This window comes from Microtus pennsylvanicus, chromosome 1 (assembly GCF_037038515.1).
Source record: "Microtus pennsylvanicus isolate mMicPen1 chromosome 1, mMicPen1.hap1, whole genome shotgun sequence".
Classification (NCBI taxonomy): domain Eukaryota; kingdom Metazoa; phylum Chordata; class Mammalia; order Rodentia; family Cricetidae; genus Microtus; species Microtus pennsylvanicus.
This window is the reverse complement of record NC_134579.1, coordinates 151,236,818-151,263,114: the sequence shown is the minus strand read 5'-3', so window position 1 is coordinate 151,263,114 and position 26,297 is coordinate 151,236,818. Positions and strand designations below refer to the sequence as shown.

Below are 26,297 nucleotides of genomic sequence, written 5' to 3'. Positions count from 1 at the left end.
GGCTCGAGAGCCCCTGCTCTTTCCATCTGACACAGATCTTTTTTAGTATCCTCCAGCCCTCCCCTTCTCAGCCATGACCTTGAACTCTAGGGAATCCGTGGCCGCCCTGAAAGCGTGTTCCTCCAGGCCTCAAACTGCATCTTTGGGTTTGTTTCTACGGGTGTTCGGAGGCTCTCTCTTCCCTTCTTGGGTTTGGCTCTCTTTGCTCTCTCTCTCGCGCTCTCTCTCTCTCTCTCTCTCTCTCTCTCTCTCTCTCTCTCTCTCCTGTCTGAACTGCTGTGACAGTCTGCATTTTTGTTTTGTTTCGAGGGCAGGGGATGAGGAAAGATTTGAGATTTCATGTGGCCCATGCCAGCCTCAAACTCATTTATGTGGCTAAGAGTAGCTGGAACTCCTGATCCTTCAGCCCTGCACCTCGGCAGTGCTGGGGTTAACACAGTTTCTCCATGTTTTGGTCTTTATGTGTTCCTGGGGTGTCTGTATGTAGTCACCTGCAGCTCTGCTTCTGCTTTGCCTTTCTTTTTCTTTTTTCTTTTTGGTTTGGTTTTCGAGACAGGGTTTCTCTGTAGCTTTGGAGCCTGTACTGGAACTCACTCTGTAGACCAGGCTGGCCTCAAACTCACAGAGATCCGCCTGCCTCTGCCTCCCTAGTGCTGGGATTAAAGGTGTGCGCCACCACTGCCCAGCTGACTCTGCCTTTCTGTGTCTGGGTCATATGTCTTTCTCCATCCTTCTGAGTGTCTCTTTTTGTGTTTCTGCCTCTCTCTCTCTCTCTTGTTTCCTGTTTCTGTGGAGCTTTTCGTGAGTTTGTTAGTTTGGTTGGTTGGTTGGTTGGTTCTGATTGTTTGAGACAGGGTCTCACTATCATCTCTGGCTGTCCTAGGTTGGTTGGTTGGTTGGTTCTGATTGTTTGAGACAGGGTCTCACTATCTATCTCTGGCTGTCCTAGGTTGGTTGGTTGGTTCTGACTGTTTGAGACAGGGTCTCACTATCTATCTCTGGCTGTCCTAGAATCCACTCTGTGAGCCAGGCTAGCCTCCGCCTCCCACATGCTGGGATTAAGGGTGTGCACCACCACACCTGGCTTCATTTTCCATGTCTGTCTCTCACAGGGTCTCCATCATCTGTCTGCCTCACTGTGAGTGTATCTGTGTTTATATTGTTCTTTTCTTGGCACTTTAAAAAAATAATTAAGAAATTTTATACATATGGATAGTTTGTTTGCATGAACAGAAGCCAGAAGAGAGATAGGATCCCTTGGAACTAGAATTGCTAATAATTCTGAGTTGTTATGTGGGTGTTGGAAATCAAACCTGAGCCCTCTGGGAAAACAGCCAGTGCTCGTCACACAGAGTCACCTCTGGGCCCACTGGCTCATCTTCCTTTGGATTTAGCATGTTCTGTGCCCTTGCAGAGGAGACTACCCCATGTTAGAAACCCATATTCGAAGCTTGCCTGTGACCACACCCCCATATGGTTTGGGGGGACGCCAACCCTTATTGCCCCTATCTTTTCTCATGTCTAAACTCCAGGGTAGCAGGCACACACAGTCACTTCCAGTTCAGAGAGGTTTATTCCTCAGGGACATTGTCGGCGCTAAGGGTGGGAACCCGTGGGCTCAGCCCTCAAACTTTTTCTTGCGGCCCTCCATTCCACTTAGCGCGTCGATGTTCTTGCGCCAGTCTCCCACCTCCCGGTTTTCCTGGAGGTGAAAGGTCAGAGGTTACGAACTCTTCCTGGTATCTATCCCCTAAATACCTTCTATCTCCCCTCTAGCTTGCTAGACCACTCTACGCTGAGGTGAATACCTGTCCAAGAATCTGGTTCTAGACAATCTGACCAACTTCCATAAATCTCCATTCTCTTCCATGCCCCTCTAGTCACCTCCATGTACTTCCTGTCTCCCCTGTGCACCCCAGTCTCCCCCTCCCCCCCTCCCCTCCCCCTCCCGCTCCACGCTCTCTGTCTGGACTTTACCGTGGTTGTTGCTCCTCAGACCCTCTCAAGCATCTGCCTTCCTCACCTCACCCACACTCACCTTCTCAATGTCCTCCTTCTTCACCTGCTTGAGGTGAGCCCTCAGGTCCAAGGACTCCTTGGCCCGGGTCCCCAGCAGAGCCTGCATCATGGCATCTGCAGAGATCCTTACTCTTCGCAGGGTGGGCCGCTTAAACTTGCCACGCAGGTCATAGATCTTCTGGGTCAGATCTGCGATCTGGGGACGACCACATGGGGCCCACATGGAGATCCCCTTACCTCTGCTTCCTTCCCTAGTCTTCCAACCTACATTTCCCCTTTATCCCTATCTTGCCATCAGTACCTAAGCTCCTGCCTTTCTTCCAACTCTGGTTTCAGGTTAAAGCCTCCAACTGTGCTGGGCAGTGGCACCACCTTTGATCCCAGCACTGGGGAGGCAGAAGCAAGCCAATCTCTCTGACTTCAAGGCCAGCCTGATCTACAGAGAGAGTTCCAGGACACGCTCCAAAGCTTCAGAGAAACTCTTTCTCAAAAAACAAAACAAAAAGAAAAAGAAAGAAAGAAAAAAAGAAAGGAAGGAAGGAAGAAAGAAAGAAAAAAAGAAAGGAAGGAAGGAAGGAAGAAAGAAAGAAAGAAAAAAAGAAAGAAAGAAAGAAAGAAAGAAAGAAAGAAAGAGCCTCCAACTGCATGCATGTTCTTTCGGATGTTTCCCGGCCCCATCAAAGCTTCTAACAGCCCAGCCCAGCAATGTGCAGATCTTGACTCCCTGACAGGGTCTCAATTAATTTATTATTCAATAGTCCAGTCACACTTCCTTGTGCCGTCTCTCTGCTGAAACAACTTCCTTTCCCACGGTGTAGGCACATCGCTAACTGCTTTCTGCTCCAAGTTCTCTCAAGCCCAGACAGCCATAGCCCTCAGCCTGAAGCCACAGACCAGGGGATGGCAGTCTACTGTGAGGGTGCCCAGACTCCCCAAGATTCCCACCTCGGTGATGTTCTTGGTGACTTTTGCTTCCACATCGTATCTCTCCTCATCCACTTTGTCCACCCGAGCATGGAGCTGCCGGCATAAGTCCTGATGAAAAAATGCATCTGTGTTGAGAGAGAGGCTGGAGAGTGGGTTCCCTGGTCTGAGGGAGGAGGCCTGGGCTCTGGTTCCCTGGGTCTGAGGGAGGAGGCCTGGGCTCTGGATCCCTGGGTCTGAGGGAGGAGGCCTGGGCTCTGGTTCCCTGGTCTGAGGGAGGAGGCCTGGGCTCTGGTTCCCTGGTCTGAGGGAGGAGGCCTGGGCTCTGGATCCCTGGTCTGAGGGAGGAGACCTGGGCTCTGGATCCCTGGTCTGAGGGAGGAGGCCTGGGCTCTGGTTCCCTGGGTCTGAGGGAGGAGGATTGAGCGCTAGGTTCCTGAGTTTGAGAGAGAAGTGCTGAGATCTGGACTCCTGGGCCTGAGGAAGGGGGAGCTGGAAGGAAACCACATTGGAGTGGACTCCAGGGAACTTCAAGTAATATGGCTAGGAACCAAGAATCCTGAGACTTGGCGGGGAACAGCTCGAGAAATACACTGGGTTTTGGATGTTGTAACGCTGTCTGTATTGCTTGGCATAAGGTCCCGAGTGAAACAGGAAACCGTGATTGTGCTCCTGATACCCAAGGGTTGCCAGACCGGAAACATGGAACCTCCGGCCCCAGGTTCGGCAGGAATCCCTGCTTTCTGAGCTGATACCTGAAGCTCTTCAAAGCCCAGTCCATCCAATTCCAAAGGCTGGCACCGAGTGCTCAGAACGCGCCCTTTCTCTCCACGTCGCTCCTCTGCCTCACGCTCTATCTCCTGCTTCGCAATCTGCAGCATCAGAGTCTGCAGAATGGTTGAAGAAGACAACAGTGTTCCTTAAAGCATAGCAACATAAAATGTCCCTCCATCTTCCAGAGAGACAGAACATCCAAGTTGGTATCTTTTACTCAAAAACTGTCTGGGGGGGGGGGGGGGGAGACGTAATGACACACTCCCAAATGAAACCACACCCAGAAAAGCTCCGCCCATCAAGGCCCTGCCCCTCCAAGCATGTCATCACCTTCAGCTGAAGTTTCCTCGAGGCGGAGATCTTAGACTTTTTCTGCCAGGATGACATGGAGAAAGGTCAGCGAGAGGTCCCAAAGCTGCAAGGCCCCACCTCTCACTCGAGTACAGGTACATTTGGGCCACCCATTCTTCAACTAGAACGCTGAGTCCACCGGAAGCTTGGGCTCTGACTAGAGCTATACACTGCCCATCTATCCACCGCTCCCCACTCCATCGCCCATGCCTTGCTGTGGGCAGCGAAGTCCCGCCCCCCAGGCAGCTGTCACCAAGCCCAACCTGCACCTTTCAAAAATTCTGCCCCACCAATAGGGCTCCATCCATCACCAGAGTCCTGCCACCCCCGTCAAGACCTTGGTGCCTGCCGCCACTCCCTGGTCCCTGAGGAGTCTGCATCCAGAAGCCCCGCCCAGCGGTGACCCCACCCATTAGGACCCCTGCCCACCTTGGCGTGTGGCTCCGTGGCATAGGCTCGGTAGTTGGCAGAGGATCGGCGTCTGATAGGGGCTGGTGCTGGCTGAGGGTCCCCAGCCTGGAGGTGGAGCAGACTACAATCACTGCCTAAACCCTCTCACCCTGTCCTTCCCGGGACCCTCACCTACAGCTGCAGGTTCCCCCGCCCACCGCGCCCCAGTCCCTTGCAGCGCCCACTCTGGGCCCAGGGTTCCCTGCTCCACTTCTTAGTTCACAGCGCTCACCGCATCGCTCCTGAAGGGAGAGAAACCGGGAAGAGGCAATCAATGACGGGGCTCCCACTGACCAAGAGGTCGGGGCTACTAACTTTCACTCCCTCGGACCCTGGGGGTCTGATTCTCAAATGCTTTCTTGTTTCCACCCAGAAATCTAACCACCCTTGCATTCTACCATCTCAGGCCAAATATCTAACCAAGTTGCGCCCTGGAATGGCCTAATTACTCCTCTCCTCGTTCCTTGGGGATCCAGTCCAAGGTTACCAAGATTTACTTACTCGTCTGCCATGCTGATCCCTCAAGAGACAGAAAGGGATCAGAGCTTCCTGGAGGGTCCTGGAGGGGTGTCCCCAGTGACCTTGGAGTTCTCTAGAGGTTGGGTCCCCTCTGGGCTGCTCGAGCCTCACTGAGGACACTGAGATAAGGGCGAGGACAAAGACTAAATATACTGCAGTCTCCTCCCCTGCCCAGGACAGGAGATAACAGGGTGTGAGGGGAGGAGTGTGCAAAGCCCTAGTTGGATGTGCCCGAGGTGGGACCAAGGTGCCCGAGGTCCACACCCCCCTCCTTCTGACTCTGGTGACCCAGCTCCCTCCTCCCTCAGACTCTGGAAAATCTGGAGGCCAGCCCCCTCTTCTCTCAAAGTCCAGAGTCCAGACTTCAACTTCCCCTGTTCACACCCAGAAATCCAGGCCCATCCTTCCTCCTTCACACCTAGGGGTCCAGGCCCTGGCCCCTCCCTAAACTGCAGTCTTTCAGGGGCCTAGAATTTCTTGTATCTCCTCTATTTGGGGGTCAGTTTCAGTGACCATAGCTTGTTTAGTTTGAATGCTCATGTGTCTGACCCCAGGTTGTGAAACACGACCAAGTTCATTTGTAAACCCACAAATAGGGCTTCTACTGGGCCCTCCTCCCTTTCTCCCCCACACTTCTCCCGGCACTGGACACTGATTGAGGACAGACACACAGAGGTGACCCTGGGCTCTTTATTTGAACCACATGGGGGGGGGGTGTCCTCGTCCTTCCCAATAGTAGCATGTCAGGAGAGAAAGGCCCAAGGCAAAGGAGAAGACCTGGAACTCAGGGTGGTGCGCCCAGCCAGGGATCAGCCTCAGGATAACTCAGAGAACAATCTAGGGCCACCACCACCCTAATCATAGAGCTGAGTGGTCTGGGAAAGGAATTTAAAATTCTTGTTCTATCACTGGGGTTGAGAAGGAACGTAGAGTAAAACAGCAATCCAGCCAGTGATGGCTGAGGGCTGCTTATACGAGCCGGTGTCAGTCCTGGGCCTGCTTCATTGGTTAAAGGGGGACTGCTTTAGTTCCTGGGTTTGGGAGGTGTATTCACGGTGGATATAGCCATGGCTGGGTTTATCACTTCCGGAGGAGAGGCCAGGTCAGCCTGGGTCAAGCTGATTGCTTCTAGAGGAGTGGCCAGGTGAACACCTGGGGTGGGCCCATCTCTTCTAGAGGAGGGGCATGGTCAGCCTAGGGTGGGCTCATCGCTTCTAGAGAAGAGGCCTGATCAGCCTGGGGTGAGCTAATCACTTCTAGAGGAGAAGTGTGGTCAGTCTGGGGTGGGCTCATCGCTTCTAGAGGAGAAGCGTGGTCAGCCTGGGATGGGCTCATCACTTCTAGAGGAGAAGTGTGGTCAGCCTGGGGTGGGCTCATCGCTTCTAGAGGAGAAGCGTGGTCAGCCTGGGATGGGCTCATCACTTCTAGAGGAGAAGCGTGGTCAGCCTGGGGTGGGCTCATCGCTTCTAGAGGAGGGGCAAGGTCAGCCTGGGGTGGGTTTGTTGCTTCTAGAGGAGAAGCCTGGTCAGCCTGGGGTGGGCTCATTGCTTCTAGAGGAGAAGCATGGTCAGCCTGGGGTGGGTTTATTGCTTCTAGAGGAGGGGCCGGGACTTTACAGGGCACCAATGCAGATTCCACAGCTGAGTCGCCACTACCCATAGTAGAGTTCCCTAACTTGTAAAAGCGCAAAAAGGTCTCCGAGGGGGTGGCCCCTGTATGAGGGGCGAACCCAGCCGCCCGCGCTATCTCCCCAACACGGTCAGAAAACGCCTTCAACTCCTTGGGCCGCAAGTCCACCAAGTACCTGGTTCAGGAAACCACATGTGAGAAGACTGGGCTTTGGGCCCGGCTGGGACCTTCCCACCCTGCTCCTCTCTGGCTCACCGAGCTAATTCCACAACCAGGTTCCCTCCGGGGGCCACGCAAGCACCAAGCTCAGGGCTGAGAAGATGGACCATCCTGCGAAGAGAAAAGGCTACAAGCTCAGGGCTTGAGAAGATGGGCCAGCCTGCGGATGCTAGGAGCTGTGACGCACGGGTAAGGACGAAGGCCCTGAGCACGTGGAGACTGTAAAACTGATCCCTGGATCCCGAGAAAGAAGAAGCCGGGCCTGATGCTAGGTCTCTATGAGCACACCTGTGTCCTGCTTACCCGCAGGACACATAGAGCAGTTGGAACCGGCCCTTGTAGCAGGTCTTATGGTGGAGAGTCTGCGAAGAATCGAGGGACAGAAAGTGCATAGTAAAGGGTTCTCGAGTAGGCGCTGCAAGAAAAGGGAAGAAAAACATCAGTTCTGGGGCTGGAGAGAAGACTTACCCTGCTAAAAGAGTGTGCTACTCTTTGTACCTAGCACCAAAACTCATGTTGGACCTCTAGCTCCTTTCTAGGGATATGCGCCCTCTTGTGGTCTCTGTCAGCACCTACACGTGCGTGTGCATACACACACAAACAAAATCTAAATCTTCAGGGAGGTAGTCAAAAAGACACACAAGTGGGCAAACAAACAAATACTGGAGTTCCTTGTTCACTACTTTTTTTGTGTGTGTGACAGGTTATCATCTTGTTGCTGATGACGTCTGGATTTGTTACCAAGACCTGAATGCTGGGATGACATGCATGACAATGCATCACTTTCTTGGCTTTTTCTTTAGAATTATTTTTTTGGTGATGGTGTGTTCCACAGTGTGTGTGTGAAAGGTCAGGTGACAACATTATGGAGTCTGCTCTCTCCTTCCACCTTTACTCACGTCACAGGGATCGAACTTAGGTTGCAATACCCTGATAGTAAGCACTGCTCCCTGCTGAGCTATCCTGTTCACCTTCCTTGTCCTTCTAGAACCCCCCCCTTTTTATCCTTTCTCTGAGCTGGATTCCCACAAATCTGGGGAGGTGGGCCCATGAGGCAGAGACCCATTTTGAATAGAGGAACAGGCTCTTAGGAAGGGATGAGCTAAGGGATGGAATAGTAAGAGCGAAAGGCAGGATTCATGTGGCGAGGATGTCTGGGGGGGAATCTAGACAGTTTCCAGTGAGACCTCTACAGAGGACTGGGAATTCTCCTACTGGTGGTGTCAGGATTTAGGAAAGGGGGAATAAGAGAGAAAAAGAGAACAGACATCAAAGAGAGGCCAACTGCCCAGATATTCCAAATTAGCTCCATCCAAAATTGGGGGAAAAACAGCCCATCTGAAGTTCGCAGCTGTTGGCTTCCTACCATCCGGCTCGTGCGACTCCAGGTGCCCCTGGATGGCTCTCGGGCCCCTCCAGGCGGCCACTTCTCTGAACAGCTCTGTAACATTATGCTGCGTGATCTCGCTTGCAGTCTGCCCAAGACAAAAGGGCCCCATGTTAGCCTAGGAACCTTATGGGGGTGGCCTAGATTGGCTGGGGTGGGGCTTACTGTGCACAGGTGACAGCTAGAATTTCTGGTCGCTTTCCCAGGGCTGGGTTTAGGACATAGTAAGAGAACTGGATCGAAGCGCTCCCAAGTGGGGTCCAAGAGGTTGGGGACAGAACCTGTTACTTGGAGACACCGGACAGAAATGAGGGATGGAGCTCTAAAAGGCATTTGGCGGAAGGGGCAGGACTTGGAAGGCAGAGGGCAGGAACCTGCCTACTGGGCTTAACCCCAGCCCCATCGGCCACACACCTTGACCGGTTGTCCGTTACTCGTCCGTAAGAGGCTCTGGTCGTCTGCCTCGATGCCAAAAGCTACAAAGGGGCCCGTGGCGATATCCCCCCAGTACCCGCGCGCTGCCACGCGTTCCCCACGCTGGAAAAAAACGGGAAAATGAGATCGCGGGTGAGGTCCAAACCGGGGACCTTGACTCATAGATTGACCTAAAAGACTCAGAGCAAGCCTGGGGGTAGACACGCACGTGGCTCAGGAGGCGACCCGACGCCAGGGTCCTGTTGGGCACGTGGTAGGCACTTGAGTCTCTGAGTTCAAACGCAACACCTGTGTCCCTCCAGCGTCGGAATTCCTGGATGTGGATGACTTGGGCCTTGATGATGGAAAAGGACTTGCTGATCAATCTGGTAAAGGAACCCCAACTCTATACCTATAGGAATCACTCTCCCTCAGACCCCAGTCTTTCTTCCTAAGACCTGGGGTCAAAGTCCCAGCCCTCTTGCTTCACTCAGGACTCAGATGCCGGCCACCCGCTCCCAGACTCCCTTACCCCTCGATCATGCAGCTTCATGCGCAGGTCCCAGTCTGCAACACCACGCCGGGCATCGTAGCGGGAACCCAGGTAGTGGCGCAGCCTCGAGTCCCAAAGGCGACTCATGGGAAACACCTCGGGTCCCTTCTCCCCGCCTGACCAGAAGCGGAACACAGCCTCCAGGGCATCCCGCTCACGGAACTGCACAGCCACGGACACATGGAGATAGCCAGAGATACAGGGAAGGTTTCTCTTCAGTCCATTAAGTGGGAATGAGGGGGGGGGGGGAGACAGAGACAGACAGAGAGAGAGAGAGAGAGAGACAGAGAGAGAGAGACAGAGAGAGAGACAGAGAGAGACAGAGAGAGAGACAGACAGAGAGACAGAGAGAGAGAGAGAGAGAGAGAGAGAGAGAGAGAGAGAGAGAGAGAGAGAGAAACTCAGCGAGAAAAGGCTTCCCTAACCCTATGACCCAATAGTAGGAGTCATCTCCGTTCTTCCCACAGGCCATGCTCCTTCCATCCCAGAGGTGGGCAGCTGTGGCACCTTGAGCGGCCGGAGGCTGAGCCAGGGTAGTTGCTCCTCCAGGCGATCAGGTTCAGGGACCAGATGAGACAGGCGGCTAGCCTGGTCGCGCACGAAGGCAGCTACTGAGGGTCGCAGCAGCGCATTCCCCCACAGCTCCAGGAAGGTCTCACTCCGCTCTGGAGGGAGGTGGGAAGGAGGAGGCTGAATGGAAGATGTGGCAAACTTCACCAGTTCAGGAGCTGCAGCCACCACCCAGCACCGCAGATCGAAGCTGGGACTTCACGGAGGCAAGGCAAGCTGGCCTATAGCCTCAAGCCTCTTTTGAAATTTTGGGTTGTTTTTTTGTTTTTGAGACAGGGTTTCTCTGTGTAGCCCTGGCTGTCCTGGAACTCACTCTGTAGAGCAGGTTGGACTGTAACTTAGAGAGAGCCACCTGCCTCTCAAGTGCTGGGATTAAAGGCATGCGCCACCACCACCCAGCTAGATGACAACTCCCAGGAGACAGTTCTCTCATCCTACCCATGTGAGTCCCAGAAATGAAACTCAGGTCACCGAGCTTGGTAGCACCTTTACTAACTGAGCCACTTCCATAGCCTCTGTTTGGTTTTTGAAATGGCATTTTATGCATCCCGCAGAACCTAGAACTCTATGTAGCCAAGGACAGCCTGAACTTCTGAACCTGCTAGCCTCCTCCCTAGTGCTGTGACAACCTGTGCCACCATACCAGGGGGCTACATCCCCAAAGTTTTACCTATTTAGTTAATTTTTTTTAAATGTATGAATGCTCTGTATGTACCCCTGCATGCCAGAAGGAGGCATCAAATCCTATTATAGATAGATGTGAGCCACCACGTGCTTGCTGGGAATTGAACTCAGGGCCTTTGGTTCTTCTCTCCAGAACCCTTATTTTGTGTTTTGTGTTTCACTATATTCCCTGGCTGGCATGGAACTCACAGAGATCTGCCCGCCCCTGTGCCATGCCCATCCCATCTCCAGAAGGCCAGCATCTTTGACGGGAGAGGGAAGAGCCTTGAGTTTGGATGCTAGGGTCTCGGCAACTGACCTTGAAGCCCCATCTTCTCGGGATCCTCTAGGGCTAGGCTGAAGATCAGCATGTGTCGTGCCACAGCTTCTAGATTATTCTCCAGCACATAAAACTGGAGGGATGACAGACAAGACAGTTCTACAGGTCTAGGAGCCGAGAAGAATAGCCTCCTGCACCCACCCTCCACCCCTATGGTGGAACACAACCAGGGGCTGTGTACAAGCCAAGGCAGCGCTCCCTCACTGAGCTACATTTCCCAGCTCTCTTTTTCTGTTTTCCTTTCTATTATGAGGCAAGGTCTCACTAGGTCATCCCTGAACCCTGGCCTTCAACTCTCTGCAGCTCAGGATGGCTTAGAACTTGAGATGCTTCTCCTGCCTCAGCCTCCTGAGCAGCTGTGATGACAGGCTTGAAATACTAGGTCCAGGGGTTGGAGAGATGATGACTCGGCAGTTAAGAGCACCAGCTGCTCTTGCAGAGATCCTGAGTGCAGTTGCACCCACATGGTGGCTCACAACCATCTATAATAGAATCTGAAACCCTTTTCTGGCATGTGGGTATACATCGGAGCACACACATATAAATAAATAAAAATTTTAAAAAAGAAATACTAAGGGTGCTGGAGAGATGGCTGCTCTTCCAGAGGTTCTGAGTTCAACTTTCAGTAACCACATGTTGGCTCACACAGCCATCTGTAATGAGATCTGGTGCCCACTTCTGGCCTGCAGGCAGATATGGAAGGAATGCTATATGTAAAATAAATAAATAAATCTTTTTTTTAAAAAAAAAAGAAATACTAAGTCCAGCTTGCCAGTTTCTTCTTCAGCCATAAGTCTAGATTCCAAACCATCCCTCGCACCACAACTGGATACCTGGTCTTGGGCTCTCCCTCTTTCTGAAGCCCAGGAGCCCCAAACCCCAGGCCCTTACTTCCCCAGGACATGCATGGGTCTGAGGCCTCCAGCTTCCATCTCCTCAAACTCACAGCCTAGTCTCAAGCACTTTTCCTCTAGGACCCGGAAATTTTCATTCCAATCCTCTCTTCTCATAAGGGCTCAGGAATCTGGGCTCTCAGTTCATCCTGTCCCATCCACAACCCCAGAATCCCAGCTCACATTGAACCTCCTGAGAGGCCAGAGAGCCGCCCTGGATAGCGTCCGCAGCACGTGTCGCCCATCCACAGAGCCTAACAGCAGGGCATCCAACTCCGGGATCTTGTGCTCTGTCGCTGCCTGTGACTCTGGGTCCACGGGAGGACCTGGCAAGACAATAGCGGGCAGGGGCCAGCTTCCTAATCTTCATTTCCTGCAGCTGCCTTTAGAAGCTACGAATCCAGCAAGCTTGGGTACTCCAGCCTGGGTTCCAAAGGCAGTTGTACCTCTGCATTATGGCATTCGATATCATCAAAGAAGATTGTGGGGGTGCTCCTCTCCCAAAGCCATTTAATTTAGGGAACGTACACGCACACGCACGCGCGCATACACACACACACACACACACACACACACACACACACACACATACAAACATCCCCTGCCATGAACACACCTGCTATGAGGGGTGCACACATGGGGGTTGGAAAGGCACTTCTGTCTAAGACCGCATGTGGTCCTGCGGTAGAGAGACTCACTTTCAGCCTGTAGGTCCAGCGCTGGGGACAGACCCCACCAGGACACAGAGCCGAAGCCGGCGCCGGAGCCCGCAGGTGTGGTCATCGCCCTGCGGCACAGGGATCCTGGGAACTCATTTGTCCACCCCATCCCTTTCTCACTGCCCCTCGCTTCTTGCCCCTTCGCCTCCAGGTGGATCCCCTCACCTTTATCCTTCCAAATATCCGGAGGTAGATCCTCTTTTGCAGAGGGCTGTGTTGAGCTTCAGAAAGCCCGCACAAACTGTCTTCCAGAGGCTCCGCCCTCTATGAGCAGTCAGCCAATGGGAGCATGTGATCTTGCATCATTGTTATCAATTGACCAATGAACGTGAAAAGGCGCCGCTCACTACGAACTTTTGACCAATAGAAGCGCCGAGGGACGGCTAGGCGTGGTCCGGAACAGGACGCCGGACGCGGTTGTCATGACGATACCCCAGTCAGAGGAGGGCGGAATCTGGATCAGTTCAAATTTCTAGGAAGGGAAGGGCTTAACTCGCTGCTTCTATTTACATTAGAACTGAAAGAAATTTTTTTCCTTTCTTTTTTTTTTTAAATGAGACAGGGTCCCTCTGTATTCGAGTTACTCCAAACTTGCAGCAATCCTCCTGTCTTACTCACCTGAGTTCTGGGTTTTAAAGTCGTGAACTATCACCCCTGGCTTAGAATGGAATCTCTATAAATCCAAACTCTAACGCGGAGCCCAGACTGGTGCCTTCAGATTTGTTTTCCTTTTTCTTTCACACCTGGGCTCTGACTGAATACAGGCCTCAACGGGTGGAAAGCAGGTCCCTCCCTGATCAGTAAATTTTCAGGCTGCTAATCACAGTCATTACTCAATATTGAATCCTTAGCTGGTGCTGTGGCAAAGACTGGTAATACCAGCATGGTTCCGTAGTTAAGGGCACTTGCTGCTCTCCTAGAGGACTGGAGAATTCAGTTCTTAGCATCCACATCAGGGGATCACAACTGTCTTCACCTCCAGCTCCCAGGGATCGGACGCTTCTTTGGGAACCCACAAACACCTCTCTCTCTCTCTCTCTCTCTCTCTCTCTCTCTCTCTCTCTCTCTCTCTCACACACACACACACACACACACACACACACACACACACTCGCACACATAAACAATAACAACTTAAAACATAAATTAAAAATAAAACTCCCTCCTGGGGCGATACCTAACGTTGGTCTCTCAGACCCAAGCAATGAACAGAATTTACTAGAATGAAAAAAAAAACAACAATAAAGGAAACAATGCTACAGAAATAATAACTTCAGGGCTGATATCAGTTGATAGTGCTCTTGATAAGCAGCCTTGAAGTACTGCATTCCATCCCCAGCACCACATAAAACCAGGTATGATGGCACATGACTATAATTCAATCAGTGGCAGAGGTGGGTGGAGGGGGCGGTCATGGAATGGAAGCAGGGTTAAAAGTTCAAGCTTGATTATATATGGAGAGGTTGGAGAGATGGCTCAGTCGTCAAGAGCAGCCAATGCTGCTGGGCTCAGAGGACCTGGGCTTAGATGCCAACAAGGTAGCTAGCTGGCTTACAACCATCTGTATGCAACGTTATACAGGGAATCTGATGTCCTCTTCTGCCCTCTTCTGGCTGTTGAGGGCATACAGTCACATGGTGCAAGGAAAACACTCACACACATAAAATAAAAAGAAATGTATCTTTAAAAAGCAGTATTTGTTATACTACTAAAATATATAATTTGAAATATATAATTCTAGGTTCATGATGAAATATAAATTAGTAATATCATTCCTTCGTGTGTGTTTTGTATTGTATGCATGCATGGTGTGGATGCTTGTGCCCACAGAAATGTAGAGGCCAGAGGAGCGTGTCTGGTGTCTGCCTTATCACTGTCTGCCTGATTTCCTTGAGCTGTCTCTCACTAGACTGGAAGTTCATCGTCTCCGCTAGGCTGCTCCCTGAAGCTGTCTCTCCGCTCCCCAGTGGTAGTATTACCGGTGCTCTCAGTCTTGCCTGCCTTTTATATGGGTGCCCAGGATTGAATTCAGCAAGTACTCGAATAGCACACTTCATTTCTTTTTGGGGTGGGATAATATTCCATTCTATTTCTCCCTTATAGTTATGCATGTCACCCCTCCTTACCATGTCATTCGAATGTCACCCCAGAAAAGATCTCCCTGAACTCCCTAAATTTCTCAACATTCACTGGATTTTACTATCTAAAAAATATTAGATTTCTCTCTTTTTTTTTTTTTTGAGGGATGGCTTCTCTATCATGTAGCTGTGTCTATTCTGCAGACCAGGCTGGCCTCGAACTCACAGAGATCCACCTGCCTCTGCCTCCCGAGTGCTATGACTAAAGTTCATCATGCCTTTGATACATGTATGTTTCAGCTACACATATGTGTACCACATGTGTGTCCGGTTCCTGCGGAGGTCAGAAGAAGCCATCAGATCTCCTGGAACTCCAATTATGGATAGCATGATTCAATATATGGATGTTAGGAACCAAACCCAGGACCCCTGCAAGAACATCAAGAGCTCTTAACCGCTGAACCATCTCTCCAGACCGTGGATTTAATTCTTGATATCGGTGGTTATTTGTAATAGTTTTCTTCTTATTGGTTTGCTTTCTTGCTGAGATGGAAAACCGAGACCCCAAGATCTTAACCTAAATCTAAACAGATTTACAGACTAGAGAGTTAGCCCAGCAGTTAAGAGCACGTTGCCCTTCCCAGCATCCACACGGTGACTCACAGAGGCCTACTAACTCTAGTCACACAGATCTAATGCCCTCTTCTGACCTCAGTGGGCATCAGGCACATACACGGTGCACAAACAAAGAATCAGGCAAAACATTCATATGCACAAAATAGTAAAATAAATAAATCTTTAAAAATAAAGAAAACACATAATAGGTTCAAGTACCAGAACTTAAAGTCAAACTTCTTGGCTATCTGACCCATAGCAAACTGCAGAAATTTTCTTCACTTGCCAATAAGAATAAATATTGTATTTATCATGAATTTTCTGTAGAGCAATATTGGCAGTAAGTGGTGGTAGTAGTTCACTGAAGATAATACTGTCTTCTTTTTAAATTTTATTTATTTATATTTTTAAGAATGAGTGCTCTATCTGCACATATGCCTGCACGCCAGAAGAGGGCATCAGATCCTATTATAGATGGTTGTGAGCTGCCATGTGGTTACTGGGAATTGAACTCAGAACTCCTGGGAGAGCAGCTAGTGCTCTTACACTGAGCCATCTCTCCAGCCCCAGTAATAATTATAGCCTTCTTACGAGCAATGCACACAGTCGCACAGGAAAAACCACTGCTAGGATTTTGTGGACATTTTCTAGTTTTCTGTATTCTTTTCTTTCTTTCTTCCTTTCTTTTTGTTTGTTTTTGCTTGTTTTTGCTGCCTGTCTTGGCATTCACTCTGTAGACCAGGCTGGCCTCAAACTCACAGAGATCCACCTGCCTTTGCCTCCCGAGTGCCGGGATTAAAGATGTGTGTCACCACCACCTGGTGATTTTGTGGAGACTTTCTAAATCTCATGGACACGATAATCCATGGAACTGATTATTGCTCATTGGTTGCCAGGAAGCTCAGAGGTCAAATGTATATTCTTTCCCTAGTATCTGGGGATACTTCATGCCCCCATTTCCTACTTAACCCGCTGTTCAGAGGGCTGAATTCTCAAACAGCAGAGACCTGTCCATCACACCAAATCCTGCCTGGGGAGAGATAGAGTTGGCTAAGTAATCATCTTCCCAGAAATACAATGGCAAGCAACATGTGTTGAAAGAGGGAGGGGAAGGGTACCATTGGCTCTTCCTCAAGTATCACGGGTAAGGTTGGGCCTTTGAGGGTGGTGTGGCCGTAGATTCTCCAGAGATTTCAGTGTAGAATGGAGGTGAGCTCTTGAGACTTTAGGTCATGGGCTTTCTGAAGATTTCAGTTGGAAACCTACCTACTTTGTTTCCTTGATAAGAGTAAGTCATGAGGAGCAAAGTCTGAGCTCATGAGTTTAAGGAGAGGCTGGGAAACTTAGGTTAAAAAGATGACTAAGGTTGAGAATCAATAGTAAAGTGATTCCCTAGAATCACCCAGTGAGGGGCTGGGGGTGTGGCTCAGTGGTAGAGCCCCTGCCTAGAATCCCCGTGTGAGGGGCTGGGGTGTGGCCCAGTGGTAGAGCCCCTGCCTAGAATCCCCGTGTGAGGGGCTGGGGTGTGGCTCAGTGGTAGAGCCCCTGCCTAGAATCCCCCAGTGAGGGGCTGGGGTGTAGCTCAGTGATCCAACCTTTACCTGGCTGGTGAGCACATGGACTAATTAATTTACTGTAAGGGGGTTCTCCCTGACCCCTCACAGCAGCCACACTATAGGTATTATCATCATCACAAGTTTTTTTCTTCTTATGAGGAAACCGAGGTTCAGAGAAAGAATGGATAAGTATATGAATGGGTTAGTGGTAGGTGGGTGGGTTTCCCTGGGTGGGTGTCCAAGGTGTTCAGTGTTAATCCGACCTGGCATTCCCTTGGGCTGGGAGGCCAGCGTCGTTCTTGGTTCCAGCCACTGGGTCCTGCCCTCCTCCCCCCGTACGCACATCAAGAACACTGGGGCTGAGTCGCCAAGCTGCTGAGTATTTATTTATTTGGCCCCAGGAGCAGTGTGCAGGAGTTAAACTGTGTGGGAAGAGCTAAGAGATTGGGAGAAAGGAGATAACAGGCTTCACAGCTGATTGTCAAAGCAAAGGGTAGGATCCTGGGGCAGGGGATGCCAGACTTAACCACCTCCCTGCAGGATCACTGTGGTTTCGGGGCATGGGAGTGGTGCTGGAAGTTAGAAATATTTCCTGTGTGGAGGTAAGAACAGATGCAATGTCTGGAGAGGCTTGTGGGGAGAAGTGTAGGGGCTGGGAGCGAGGGATCTGGTCGGGTGCTTGCCTGATATAGGGATCAGGGCGCAACCATTGGCCTGGCTCTGTCAGGGGGCCGCAGCGAGTGCCACTGGGCAATGGGCCGCCTGGGGTTGGCCAACATGTCAGCCCAGTGCCGTAGGCCAGCCCCACCAACGGCTGCACCCACTGCCACTCTCCCGATGGCCTCATTCTTGCCCAGCTTGTCATAGTCCAATACAGTCAGCTCCACCTGGACTTTCTGGAGAGGGTGAGAAAGGAAGGAGGCATAGGGAAAGGTGTAGGGGTCATGCCAAGGACATTCCCTGTGACCAGGCTATGTAGGGACATTGCCACGGGAGTTTGGGGCAGGGAAGAGTGGCAATTGGAAAAGACAAAGAGGTGCCCAGGAATTTTTGTTCCTTTGAAAAGTAAATTCTTCCTTCCTTCCTTCCTTTTTTTCCTGTTTTAGACAGGGTCTTACTATGTAGCTGTGCCTGGTCTAGAACTTGCTATGTAGAGCAGCTTGGCCTCTACGGAGTGCTGGGATCAAAGGCATGTGCCATAACACCCAACTTCTACAGAGATAAACCCACAACACCCATGGCCCAGAGCTTGGTAGGGACCTCCTTAGAGATCAGAACTCAGAAGAGGGGCAGACATGCAAGTCCTTGATATGGGTGTGGTGATCCAAAGACTTTAAAATAGGAACTAGAAGGTCTAAGTTTGTTGGGGGCGGGCCTTGCTGGGGACAGGCATTTACTATCCACACATGCATGTCTTGCTTAGGGGAAAGCATGCCCAAGGCCAGGTTCTAAGGCCAGGCCTCCTGGTCTCCAGAGGAGGAAATGGAGACGAAAAATATGACCTCAGATCTTAGGGCTGGTTCTTCACTGATGCCCAGGCCTCTTTCCCTTTGCCACTACCATCCTTGGGGGTTCCCGTGGTGGAGCTGTCTCAGTAAAATCAGGGACATGGGTGCACTCACCTGCACTTGGTCACAGGGCACCTCGAAGCTGAAGGCCTCGTTATAATAGGGGTTCAGGGTGTTCTTCTTAATGGTGGTTTTCTTCTTCTGAACCTTTTTGCCTCCCTGAAGCAGGTGCACCTTCACATAGGGATCTGGGGCAAAGAAAGACATCCTTTAACTCCGCACTGCTGGGCTCATGGGATCAGGCTGTGTGGAAGCCGTGAAGAATCTCTTTTGGACACAGATAGAATCACCCCATGTACCCCTCAGGTGTCCCTTTTCTGGATAGGATCAGTTCTGTATCCCACAGCAGTATGGGTTCTGCTATCCCCTAAGAGACCCCCCAGATCAAGAAGCTATCAGAACCACTAGTCAAAAACACACCCCCTGTCCTGATTGGTGCTTGTCATGGTTGTTTTGTTATCAAATTGATACAAGTTAGAGTTATCTGAGAAGAGTGAACCAAAAACGAGAAAATGCCTTCATGATGTTGCCTGCAGGCAGGAGGTAGTTTCCTAATTAGGGGTTGATGTGAGGACCTTGCCCACTGTGGGGAGTGTCAACCCTGGACAAATGGTCCCAGATGTATAAGAAGCAAGCTGAGAAAGCCACGGGGAGAAAGCCAGGACGCTGAACTCCTTTCTGCCCATCTGCAGCAGCTCCTACCTCCAGGTTCCTGCTCTCCTTGAGTTCCTGCCCTGACTTCTGTCAGTGATCGAATGTCACAAAATAAAGCTGTAAGATTAAACGTTTTCTTCCCCATTTTTTTTAAAATCATAGTCTTTATCACAGCAGTATAAACCCTAACACTCACTCACTCACACACACACACACACACACACACACACACACACACACACACCATTTTTTGTTTTGCACACACCTGAGAGTCCTCCTACATCCATCTTCTTCAGGTTTTTAGCTTCCAGAACAATGACGGTCAGTTTTCCGGCCGTGGGGACATAGCGGAGAGAGAAGCAGATGTCCCCCAGTTTCTCCTGCTAAAAGGAGGAATGGAACCTATCACCCAAATCGGCCCCTCACCTACTGGCTTTGGAATGGAATGGTCCAGAGTCAGACACCAGAAGTGGAGCCAGCTAGTTCGCCCTCTCGAAAGCCTGTTATCTGATTGGTCCTGAGTAGGGATGGGCGGGGTCACGCACGCTCACCTCCTCTTTGGGAGCCGTCTGCAGCTCTCTCCAGGCCTGCACCGGCCGGCCCAGATTCACTGAACTCATGGGCACCCGCACCTCCCCGATGGCATCATTGCGGGAGAAGCGATCGAAATCGTATACTGCCATGACCAGCACTCTGCCTCCCAGTTCCACATACGGCACCTGGAGGAAGGGAATACAGGGGGGCAGGATAGGAAGCCAGAGAGAGAGGGTGTGGGGGATAGAATATTCAGGTGGAAGTGGAGTGGGGCTGTAGACAGTTTCCTTTGGACTGCCAGCTCCCAACTAGCTACACAGAGACTTCTTATTAATTATGAAAGCTTGGCCTTTAGCTCAGGCTAGTCTCAACAAGCTCTTACTGATGTGGTATTCCCCCCTCTGTATGCTATGAATATATTTTATTACCATTGGTTAATAAAGAAGCGGCTTTGGCCTATGGCAGGGCAGAATATAACCAGACTGGAAGAGGCAGAGGGTAGGCAGAGTCTCAGAGATGCCATGTAGCTGCTGAAGGAGAAGGACACCGGAACCTTACCAGTAGGCCACAGCCTCATGGTGATACACAGATTAATAGAAATGGGTCAACTTAAGATGTAAGAGTTAGCTAGGAATATGTCTAAGCTATTGACCAAACAGTCAATATTAATTAATATAGTGTCTGTGTGATTATTCAGGTCTGGGCAGCCGGGAAACAAACATGTAGCTCCATTTACATCTTACAACTTAAATTAACCCCATTTATATTAATCTGCTTTCTGCCATCTGATGTTAGTTTGCACCTTTTGTTTCCTCTCCATGTCTGGCTGGCGACTCTGCCTTTCTTTTTCCCAGAGCCTTCTCTGTCCCCAGAAGTCTTCCTCAATCTCTTCCCGCCTAGCTATTGGCCATCCAGCTCTTTATTAAACCAACCACAGTGACATATCTTCACACAGTGTGCAAATACCCCATAACATGGGCAGTGAGGTTCCAGGGACCTCAGTAAAGTACAGGGATCGGCAGAAGAAAACTCACGTGAACGGACAAGGATCAAATCACAGACAGCCCAGGCACTGCAGTGTTCCCGGGGACAACTCCAGGTCCCAAGGAACCGCCTCCACTGCCTATACACACAGGCAGCTGCTACCTGAGCTGTATCTTCTTCCAGGGAGAGCGGAAGGGGTCAGTCCTTAGCATTCCAGGGTCGAGGGGTAGGCTGAGGACCATGGGGTGATGGCAACAGGAACTCACCTTGAAGGCAAAGGTTTCCTCAAAGTGTGGATTCAGGGTCTGCCGATGCACCTTGGTCTCATGTCGCCTCCGCTTGTCTGGCAGCAGATAGACGCTAACATAGGGGTCTGAAGAACCTCCTAGGTCCAACGCCGCCAGCCCTTCAGCTTGCAGGATGCCCACCAGGAGCTGCAGGGCCCAGACACAGAAGAAGGACTCTAGTCCAGCCTGCCACCCAGGGTCTCCCCTTCCAAAGCATTTGCCCTCCTTCACACCCACCTGACCCGTCTGGAAGTCATAATCCAGTGAATACTGCAGTCGTCCTAGCTGGTGCTTGTCTGGTACCTGCTGGCCTGGCATGGATGGTGAGGGATCCAGCTCCTCTATTTCAGGCTGAACCTAAAAAACCAGGGACTTCTTGATGGAATCTTCTCTGGAAACTAGCACCCTCCAGGCTCAGAAACCTCAAGAGGCTCACAGACCCCTCCCTCTTGTCTAAACAGTATTTGATTAGTAATGTCTGGAACAAGATATGGTTACAAAGGCGACATATCTGTCAGCATTTGATTAGTGATGTCTGCTATAGAAACAGACAGTGAGACACAGTCTGGGACTGTTTCTTATGAATGTACTGGGATAACAGTACGAATTACCACCATCATCTTGCCACAGGAAAATGGTATATTTACCACGTGCTTAGCATTTAGCATATAAGGTTTTTTTTTTAACCCACCATAGACTCTCAAAGTCTAGTATCCATCAGAGACTAGTGGTAAAATATCGAGGTCACCTTATTAGGGGTTCTGATTCATGAGGTCTGTGTGAATTCCATCCAAAATTTACATTTCAACAAAGTTGGAGGTGATTCTGACATACATGGCCTTTGAAATCACTGATTTAAGGAACAGAAATGGAGAGTGGGTTCCAGGATCCCAAAAAGAATCCTTCTAGGTAATAATTATAACAACAGCTACTTGTTGTGAAAGGAGGAGAAACATGAGTTAATTACCACGAACCGCAGATGTAGTTCTCAAGGTCACACAGACAAAAAAATGGTCCCCAGGGTTGGAAACCCAAGACTGCCTGGCCTGAATTCCACTCTGCCCTTGGGGGCATAATATTCAGATTCTACCACAGTCTATTCATTTTTTAATACTGATTTTTTATATCTTAAGTTGTGTGTAGGCGTGTGTCTTCATGTGGATACGTGCATGTGAGTGCAGCTGCCCGTGGGGGTGAGAGGTATTGGATACCCTGGAGATGTTGTAGGTGGTTGGGAGCCATTCTACATGGGCACTGGGGACAGAACGTGGTCCTACATGGGCACTGGGGACAGAACGTGGTCCTATATGGGCACTGGGGACAGAACGTGGTCCTACATGGGCACTGGGGACAGAGCGTGGTCCTACGTGGGCACTGGGGACAGAGCGTGGTCCTACGTGGGCACTGGGGACAGAGCGTGGTCCTACGTGGGCACTGGGGACAGAGCGTGGTCCTACGTGGGCACTGGGGACAGAGCGTGGTCCTACGTGGGCACTGGGGACAGAGCGTGGTCCTCTGGAAGAGGAACAAGTGCTCTTCACCACTCTCCATACCCCCTAAGTCCTCGGTGACGTATGTGTGTGTGTGTGTCCACTGGTGTGCATTCATGACATATATGCTGATCTCTCTCAGACATGCTGTCGTATAGCTCACGTTGGCCCTCAACTTACCGTGTAACCACGGATAACCTTGAATTTCTGGATCCTCCTGCCCCCGCTTCCCAAGATCTGGGAATACTGGGGTACACTACCACGCCTTATGTGGTGCCAGGGATTGAATCCAGGGCTTCATATGGCCAGGAAAATGCTTGGCTATTGAGCTACATTCCCAGGACCCTGTCCCTGTCTTGGGAAAACACCTCCTTACGTGGAGAGTGCTCAATCTTCGAGATGCCCCACTATGGGACACTGTGAACAACTCTCTATTGCTTCACCTCAAGACCCAGTAAGCCGTCCTCAACACCTGCTCTTCCTTTGACCGGAATGCTCTTGTCCTGGCTCTCAGCTAACTCTGTCGTTCTGGTCTAGCCATAGAAGTCATCAGGAAACTTCCTCTGACTCTAGGGCTGTTCATACCACAATGTCTGTTGTGCCCTGCTTATGACAACATCCTAAGTAAGCCACTTCTCCAGAATATTTAGGGCAGCGTGGCTGTAAATAGGTGTGTGTGTGTGTGTGTGTGTGTGTGTGTGTGTGTGTGCACGCCTGTGTATGTTGCTATACTCATCTATTCCTGTGCACGTGCGTGAAGGTCAGAGGTCAACTTTGGGTGTCTTCCTCTCTTACTCTCTACCTTACTTTTTGAGACAGGGTCTCTCACTCAAGCTAAAGTTTACCATTTCTCCTAGACAGGCTGGTCATGAAGTTCCAGGAATATGCCTGTTTCTACTCCCTCTCCACCCCCACTGCTGGAGCTATAGGCATGCATGGCCACGTCCAGCTTTTGGGTGGGTAAGGGATCAGAACTATGGTCTGTATGCTTGCTTAGCAACCACGTTGCCTACTGTTTTTTTCATTTGTTTGTTTGGTTTTGTTTTATATATTTATTTACTTTATGTGTATTAGTGTTTTGCCCACACGTATGTATGTGTATCACATGTGTACCTGGCACCCACAGAAGTCAGAAGAGGGTGTTGGGTCTCCTAGAACTATACTTACAGATGGTTGTGAGCCACCATGTGGGTTCTGGGAACCGAACCTGTGTCCTCTGTAAGAGTAGCAAGTGCTCTGAACCACTGAGCCAGCTTCTCAGTCCTGTTTTGTTTTGTGAGGCAAGGTCTCACTTTTTAGCCCAGGCTGGCATTACAGGCACTATATAGCTCTGGTTGATTTTGAACTCACGGCAACCCTACTGCCTCAGCCTCCCAAGTGCTGGGATTGCACAGGTACACCATCACACCCAGCTCAGACTGGAGAGTTTTTGTGGACAGTTACAAGCTCTGGTCCCCAGAATCCAGTGGGGACATTGGGGGCAGCCGGGTGTGCAAAAGAAAGGGTCAAGAAGCTGTCCGTGTCACACCTTATCTATGTAACTCCGGCCCAGCTCTTTCACTTCCTGAAGGTGGACTTGGGCTTGGGCCTGGCTCTTCTTGCCCATCCGTCTCCGACAGCGCTTCCGGTAGAGACAGAAACAGCTGCTGAAGATCAGGAGGCCTGAGCCCAGTACGATGGTGGCCAGGACCCAGGCAGGCACTGCAGAAGGATGGACACAAGATGCATCGAAGCTCTGGGAAGTCGGCTGGCTAGCTCAGCCTTGACTCCCTATGACAGCTTGAATCTTAGCCTGGATGCCCCTCCAGCCAATTCCATCCCATTTTAATCCCATGTTTACCTTCCAACCAGTCTCTCCTATAAAACCCAGTTGATGCTCTAACCCACGCTGACATGATTTGTTATCTTTTTGTTGTTTGTTTGTTTGCTTGCTTGCTTGCTTACAGTAGTGACGTCTATACACACATTTTGATGTTCGCTTAACTCCTATTGCTTTTAGAAGACGCTTCTTTGCTCGCTCCTGGGTCTCGGTTTCCATTCACCCATTTATGATCCCATTCCATGCCCCACCCTTAATCCGCTTCTGGTTTTCCTCTCAAACCTGTCTTTCCTTTTCAGTAGTTCAGATTCTAGTCTGGGATTCAGACCCATGATCCCTGCCGGATTTTCCAGTTCACCAATCCGAGTCTTTGCATCTGAGTCCCGCCCCTAGGGATCCCGCGGGGGTTTTCCACTTGGGCTAGCCTAGGTTTCTCTCACCTGCACCCTGCCTGATGCGGCTGGAGTCTGGAGGTGTCTCAGGCGCTGGAGAGCCAGGGGTAGGGGGCTCCGGGAACATGGCGTCGGGTTCCTGCGGTGTTTCCTGCAGAGGTACCCAAGTACCCTATCCCCCCACTCCTACCCCCAAGCATCCGTTGAGCTTTCTGCGCATCAAAGACTTTCGGTGCACATTGGGAATGAATCTCGGCCTTTCCAGGCCCAGGGCGGGCTTTGGGAGAACCCAATTCCATCACAAAGGGACGCTCCCTCTCTGCAGGCATCCCCCAACCACCCTCTTCTGCCCCTTCCTTGCCCTTCCCAAGGGCTTGATCCGGAAGTGGACGAAGGCAGGCGTGGGAACCAGCAGACCGCTGTTGCCCAGAGAGACCGCTGTTGCCCAGAGAGACCGCCAGGCTCCAGGCAGGGTGATAGCAAAGCTGGTTGCTGGGCAACGAGCCTGTTGCCAAGACAACGGGAGGGACTGACGCACAGAAACGAAGGCCGGGCGGTGCCGGTGCACGGGACTAGGGACAGGGATCCCGCGGCCCTGCGAGGGTGGTTGAGGGCGGCCTGTGCTCTGTGCATCCCCAATGGCTTCTCTCTCTACATCGGACCCTTTGCACCACCGCTCTTGCTGGTGAAGTGGGAAACCTGCCCCCGCACCTCTGTTGGGCACCCACATCCTCTTGCTCGCGAATCTCTCGCGCGCACCCCGACTCTGTCCTCACACCTGTTCTCGTGACCTAGTCGGCGTTCACTTCTCTCTAAACCCCAGATGGACATCTTCCCTACTCTGTCCCCCACATCCTTCTCTCGCCCGCGTCTCTGCTGCCCTCTGTTGTCTGGCCTCGGTCTCTCTCTCTCTCTCTCTCTCTCTCTCTCTCTCTCTCTCTCTCTCTCTCTCTCTCTCTCTCTCTTCTCTCTCTCTTCTCTCTCTCTCTCTGCTTTCTGCCTACCGACCTTCTCTCTTTGTCTCCACACCTGTCTCTCCTCTCCACACAGCAATCTCCTAGGTTAGGGCTTCAATCTGCTACTCACAGTTGATTCTTGTCAGCGTCCCTCCACCCAGTCCCTCACCCCTACCCCTGCCACACACCTCGGTCCCTCTACGAATAGAACTGAGGATGTGGCTTGGTCAGAGGGTCCCACAGCTCCTACCTGCTAGGTGGCTGGATAGGACCCTCCTGAAAGCGCCGAGTGGTGGGCTGCCGGGACCCCGCCCCCAGCACGTGGGCGGATGGCGCTCTCCGGTGTGCTGATCTAGCTCGGCGGGGTGGGGGCGCGGCTGAGTCCAGCCAGGCTGGTGCCTGTGCCCCTGTGTGTGAACGCGCGCGCGTGTGTGAATGTGTGCATATGTGTGCGTGCGTGTTCTGCCCCGGAGAAAGGAGAACGCCCTGCTCCGCCCCTCGGCCCGCCACACCCGAGAACCACCATGGCGCCCACGTACGTTGATCTTAGTACCCTAGAATGTTCTGACGTCTGGCTAAGTCATCGGACATCTACAGTGAGCACCAGCCCCCGCAACACACACACAAAACAGACTTTTTTACAATGCAATTAACTGGATTCCAGAGCACTTGGTTTCAAGATCCATGAGAAGCTCCTCTGGAGACCAAGTACTAAGTTACCCAGATTCTCAAGGCAAGGAATAGGAGCTTCCAGCATTTCTGCTCTCAGACATCACTTCCCCTTAACCAATCCCTTACATCCTTGGCTGCAGCCAACACAGAGGTCTAGTACCTCACCCCTCTTTGAAAGACCTGGCCATCCGAATCTGTATATGTGTGTGCGCGCGCACTTGTGTGTCCGTGTGTATAGTGGTGCACGTTCATGTGTGTGAAGGTGAGA

General features: G+C 51.2%; 3 protein-coding genes across 6 annotated transcripts; all 3 read right to left on the bottom strand.

Moving 5' to 3' along the window:
- Positions 1 to 1,554: 1,554 nt before the first annotated feature.
- On the bottom strand, positions 1,555 to 5,030 carry Tnni3 (troponin I3, cardiac type). The gene is made up of 8 exons (XM_075987323.1): positions 5,020 to 5,030; positions 4,751 to 4,760; positions 4,498 to 4,584; positions 4,048 to 4,089; positions 3,699 to 3,830; positions 2,965 to 3,054; positions 2,039 to 2,215; positions 1,555 to 1,702 (listed from the first exon to the last, which is right to left on the bottom strand). The coding sequence occupies exons 1-8, from the start codon at positions 5,028 to 5,030 to the stop codon at positions 1,619 to 1,621; spliced, it is 633 nt and encodes a 210-aa protein (XP_075843438.1). The 3' UTR covers positions 1,555 to 1,618.
- Positions 5,031 to 5,711: 681 nt separating this feature from the next.
- Dnaaf3 (dynein axonemal assembly factor 3) lies at positions 5,712 to 12,692 on the bottom strand. 2 transcript variants are annotated; one of them, XM_075959149.1, is made up of 13 exons: positions 12,590 to 12,683; positions 12,404 to 12,508; positions 11,889 to 12,031; positions 10,792 to 10,885; positions 9,747 to 9,904; positions 9,219 to 9,401; positions 8,916 to 9,041; positions 8,687 to 8,809; positions 8,252 to 8,360; positions 7,189 to 7,300; positions 6,922 to 6,996; positions 6,398 to 6,841; positions 5,940 to 6,185 (listed from the first exon to the last, which is right to left on the bottom strand). In XM_075959149.1, exons 2-13 carry the CDS (start codon positions 12,486 to 12,488, stop codon positions 6,062 to 6,064), a joined length of 1,776 nt encoding a protein of 591 aa, XP_075815264.1. In that variant the 5' UTR covers positions 12,489 to 12,508; positions 12,590 to 12,683; the 3' UTR covers positions 5,940 to 6,061. The 2 variants fall into 2 exon arrangements, with proteins under 2 accessions (XP_075815260.1, XP_075815264.1); XM_075959145.1 differs by having other exon boundaries at positions 5,712 to 6,841; positions 12,590 to 12,692.
- Positions 12,693 to 17,033: 4,341 nt separating this feature from the next.
- Syt5 (synaptotagmin 5) lies at positions 17,034 to 26,258 on the bottom strand. 3 transcript variants are annotated; one of them, XM_075941992.1, is made up of 9 exons: positions 25,608 to 26,258; positions 24,450 to 24,587; positions 23,719 to 23,891; positions 20,938 to 21,057; positions 20,680 to 20,847; positions 19,447 to 19,614; positions 19,161 to 19,278; positions 18,296 to 18,429; positions 17,034 to 17,569 (listed from the first exon to the last, which is right to left on the bottom strand). In XM_075941992.1, the coding sequence occupies exons 2-9, from the start codon at positions 24,526 to 24,528 to the stop codon at positions 17,369 to 17,371; spliced, it is 1,161 nt and encodes a 386-aa protein (XP_075798107.1). In that variant the 5' UTR covers positions 24,529 to 24,587; positions 25,608 to 26,258; the 3' UTR covers positions 17,034 to 17,368. The 3 variants fall into 3 exon arrangements, with proteins under 3 accessions (XP_075798107.1, XP_075798116.1, XP_075798123.1); XM_075942001.1 differs by having other exon boundaries at positions 24,450 to 24,552; positions 25,608 to 25,894; XM_075942008.1 differs by having other exon boundaries at positions 19,161 to 19,275; positions 25,608 to 25,875.
- Between the last annotated feature and the right edge of the window lie 39 nt (positions 26,259 to 26,297).

Bases quoted from the DNA above. Each gene is read 5' to 3' on its own strand.
- Dnaaf3 (XM_075959145.1), bottom strand. From the start codon at position 12,488: ATGACCACACCTGCGGGCTCCGGCGCCGGCTTCGGCTCTGTGTCCTGG. The intron at 6,997-7,188 runs GTAAGCAGGACA...TTCTCTTCGCAG, and splicing joins CTGCTCTATGTGTCCTGCGG to GATGGTCCATCTTCTCAGCC. The intron at 6,842-6,921 runs GTGAGCCAGAGA...TTCCTGAACCAG, and splicing joins CTGGTTGTGGAATTAGCTCG to GTACTTGGTGGACTTGCGGC.
- Tnni3 (XM_075987323.1), bottom strand. The intron at 2,216-2,964 runs GTGGGAATCTTG...GGTCGTCCCCAG, and splicing joins TCACCAAGAACATCACCGAG to ATCGCAGATCTGACCCAGAA. The intron at 1,703-2,038 runs GTGAGTGTGGGT...TTTCACCTCCAG, and splicing joins AGAAGGAGGACATTGAGAAG to GAAAACCGGGAGGTGGGAGA.
- Syt5 (XM_075941992.1), bottom strand. From the start codon at position 24,528: ATGTTCCCGGAGCCCCCTACCCCTGGCTCTCCAGCGCCTGAGACACCT. The intron at 19,615-20,679 runs GTGAGTTCCTGT...CCCTTCCTCCAG, and splicing joins AGGAAACCTTTGCCTTCAAG to GTGCCGTATGTGGAACTGGG. The intron at 18,430-19,160 runs GTGTGTGCAAAA...TCTTTGCCCCAG, and splicing joins GGATGTAGGAGGACTCTCAG to ATCCCTATGTGAAGGTGCAC.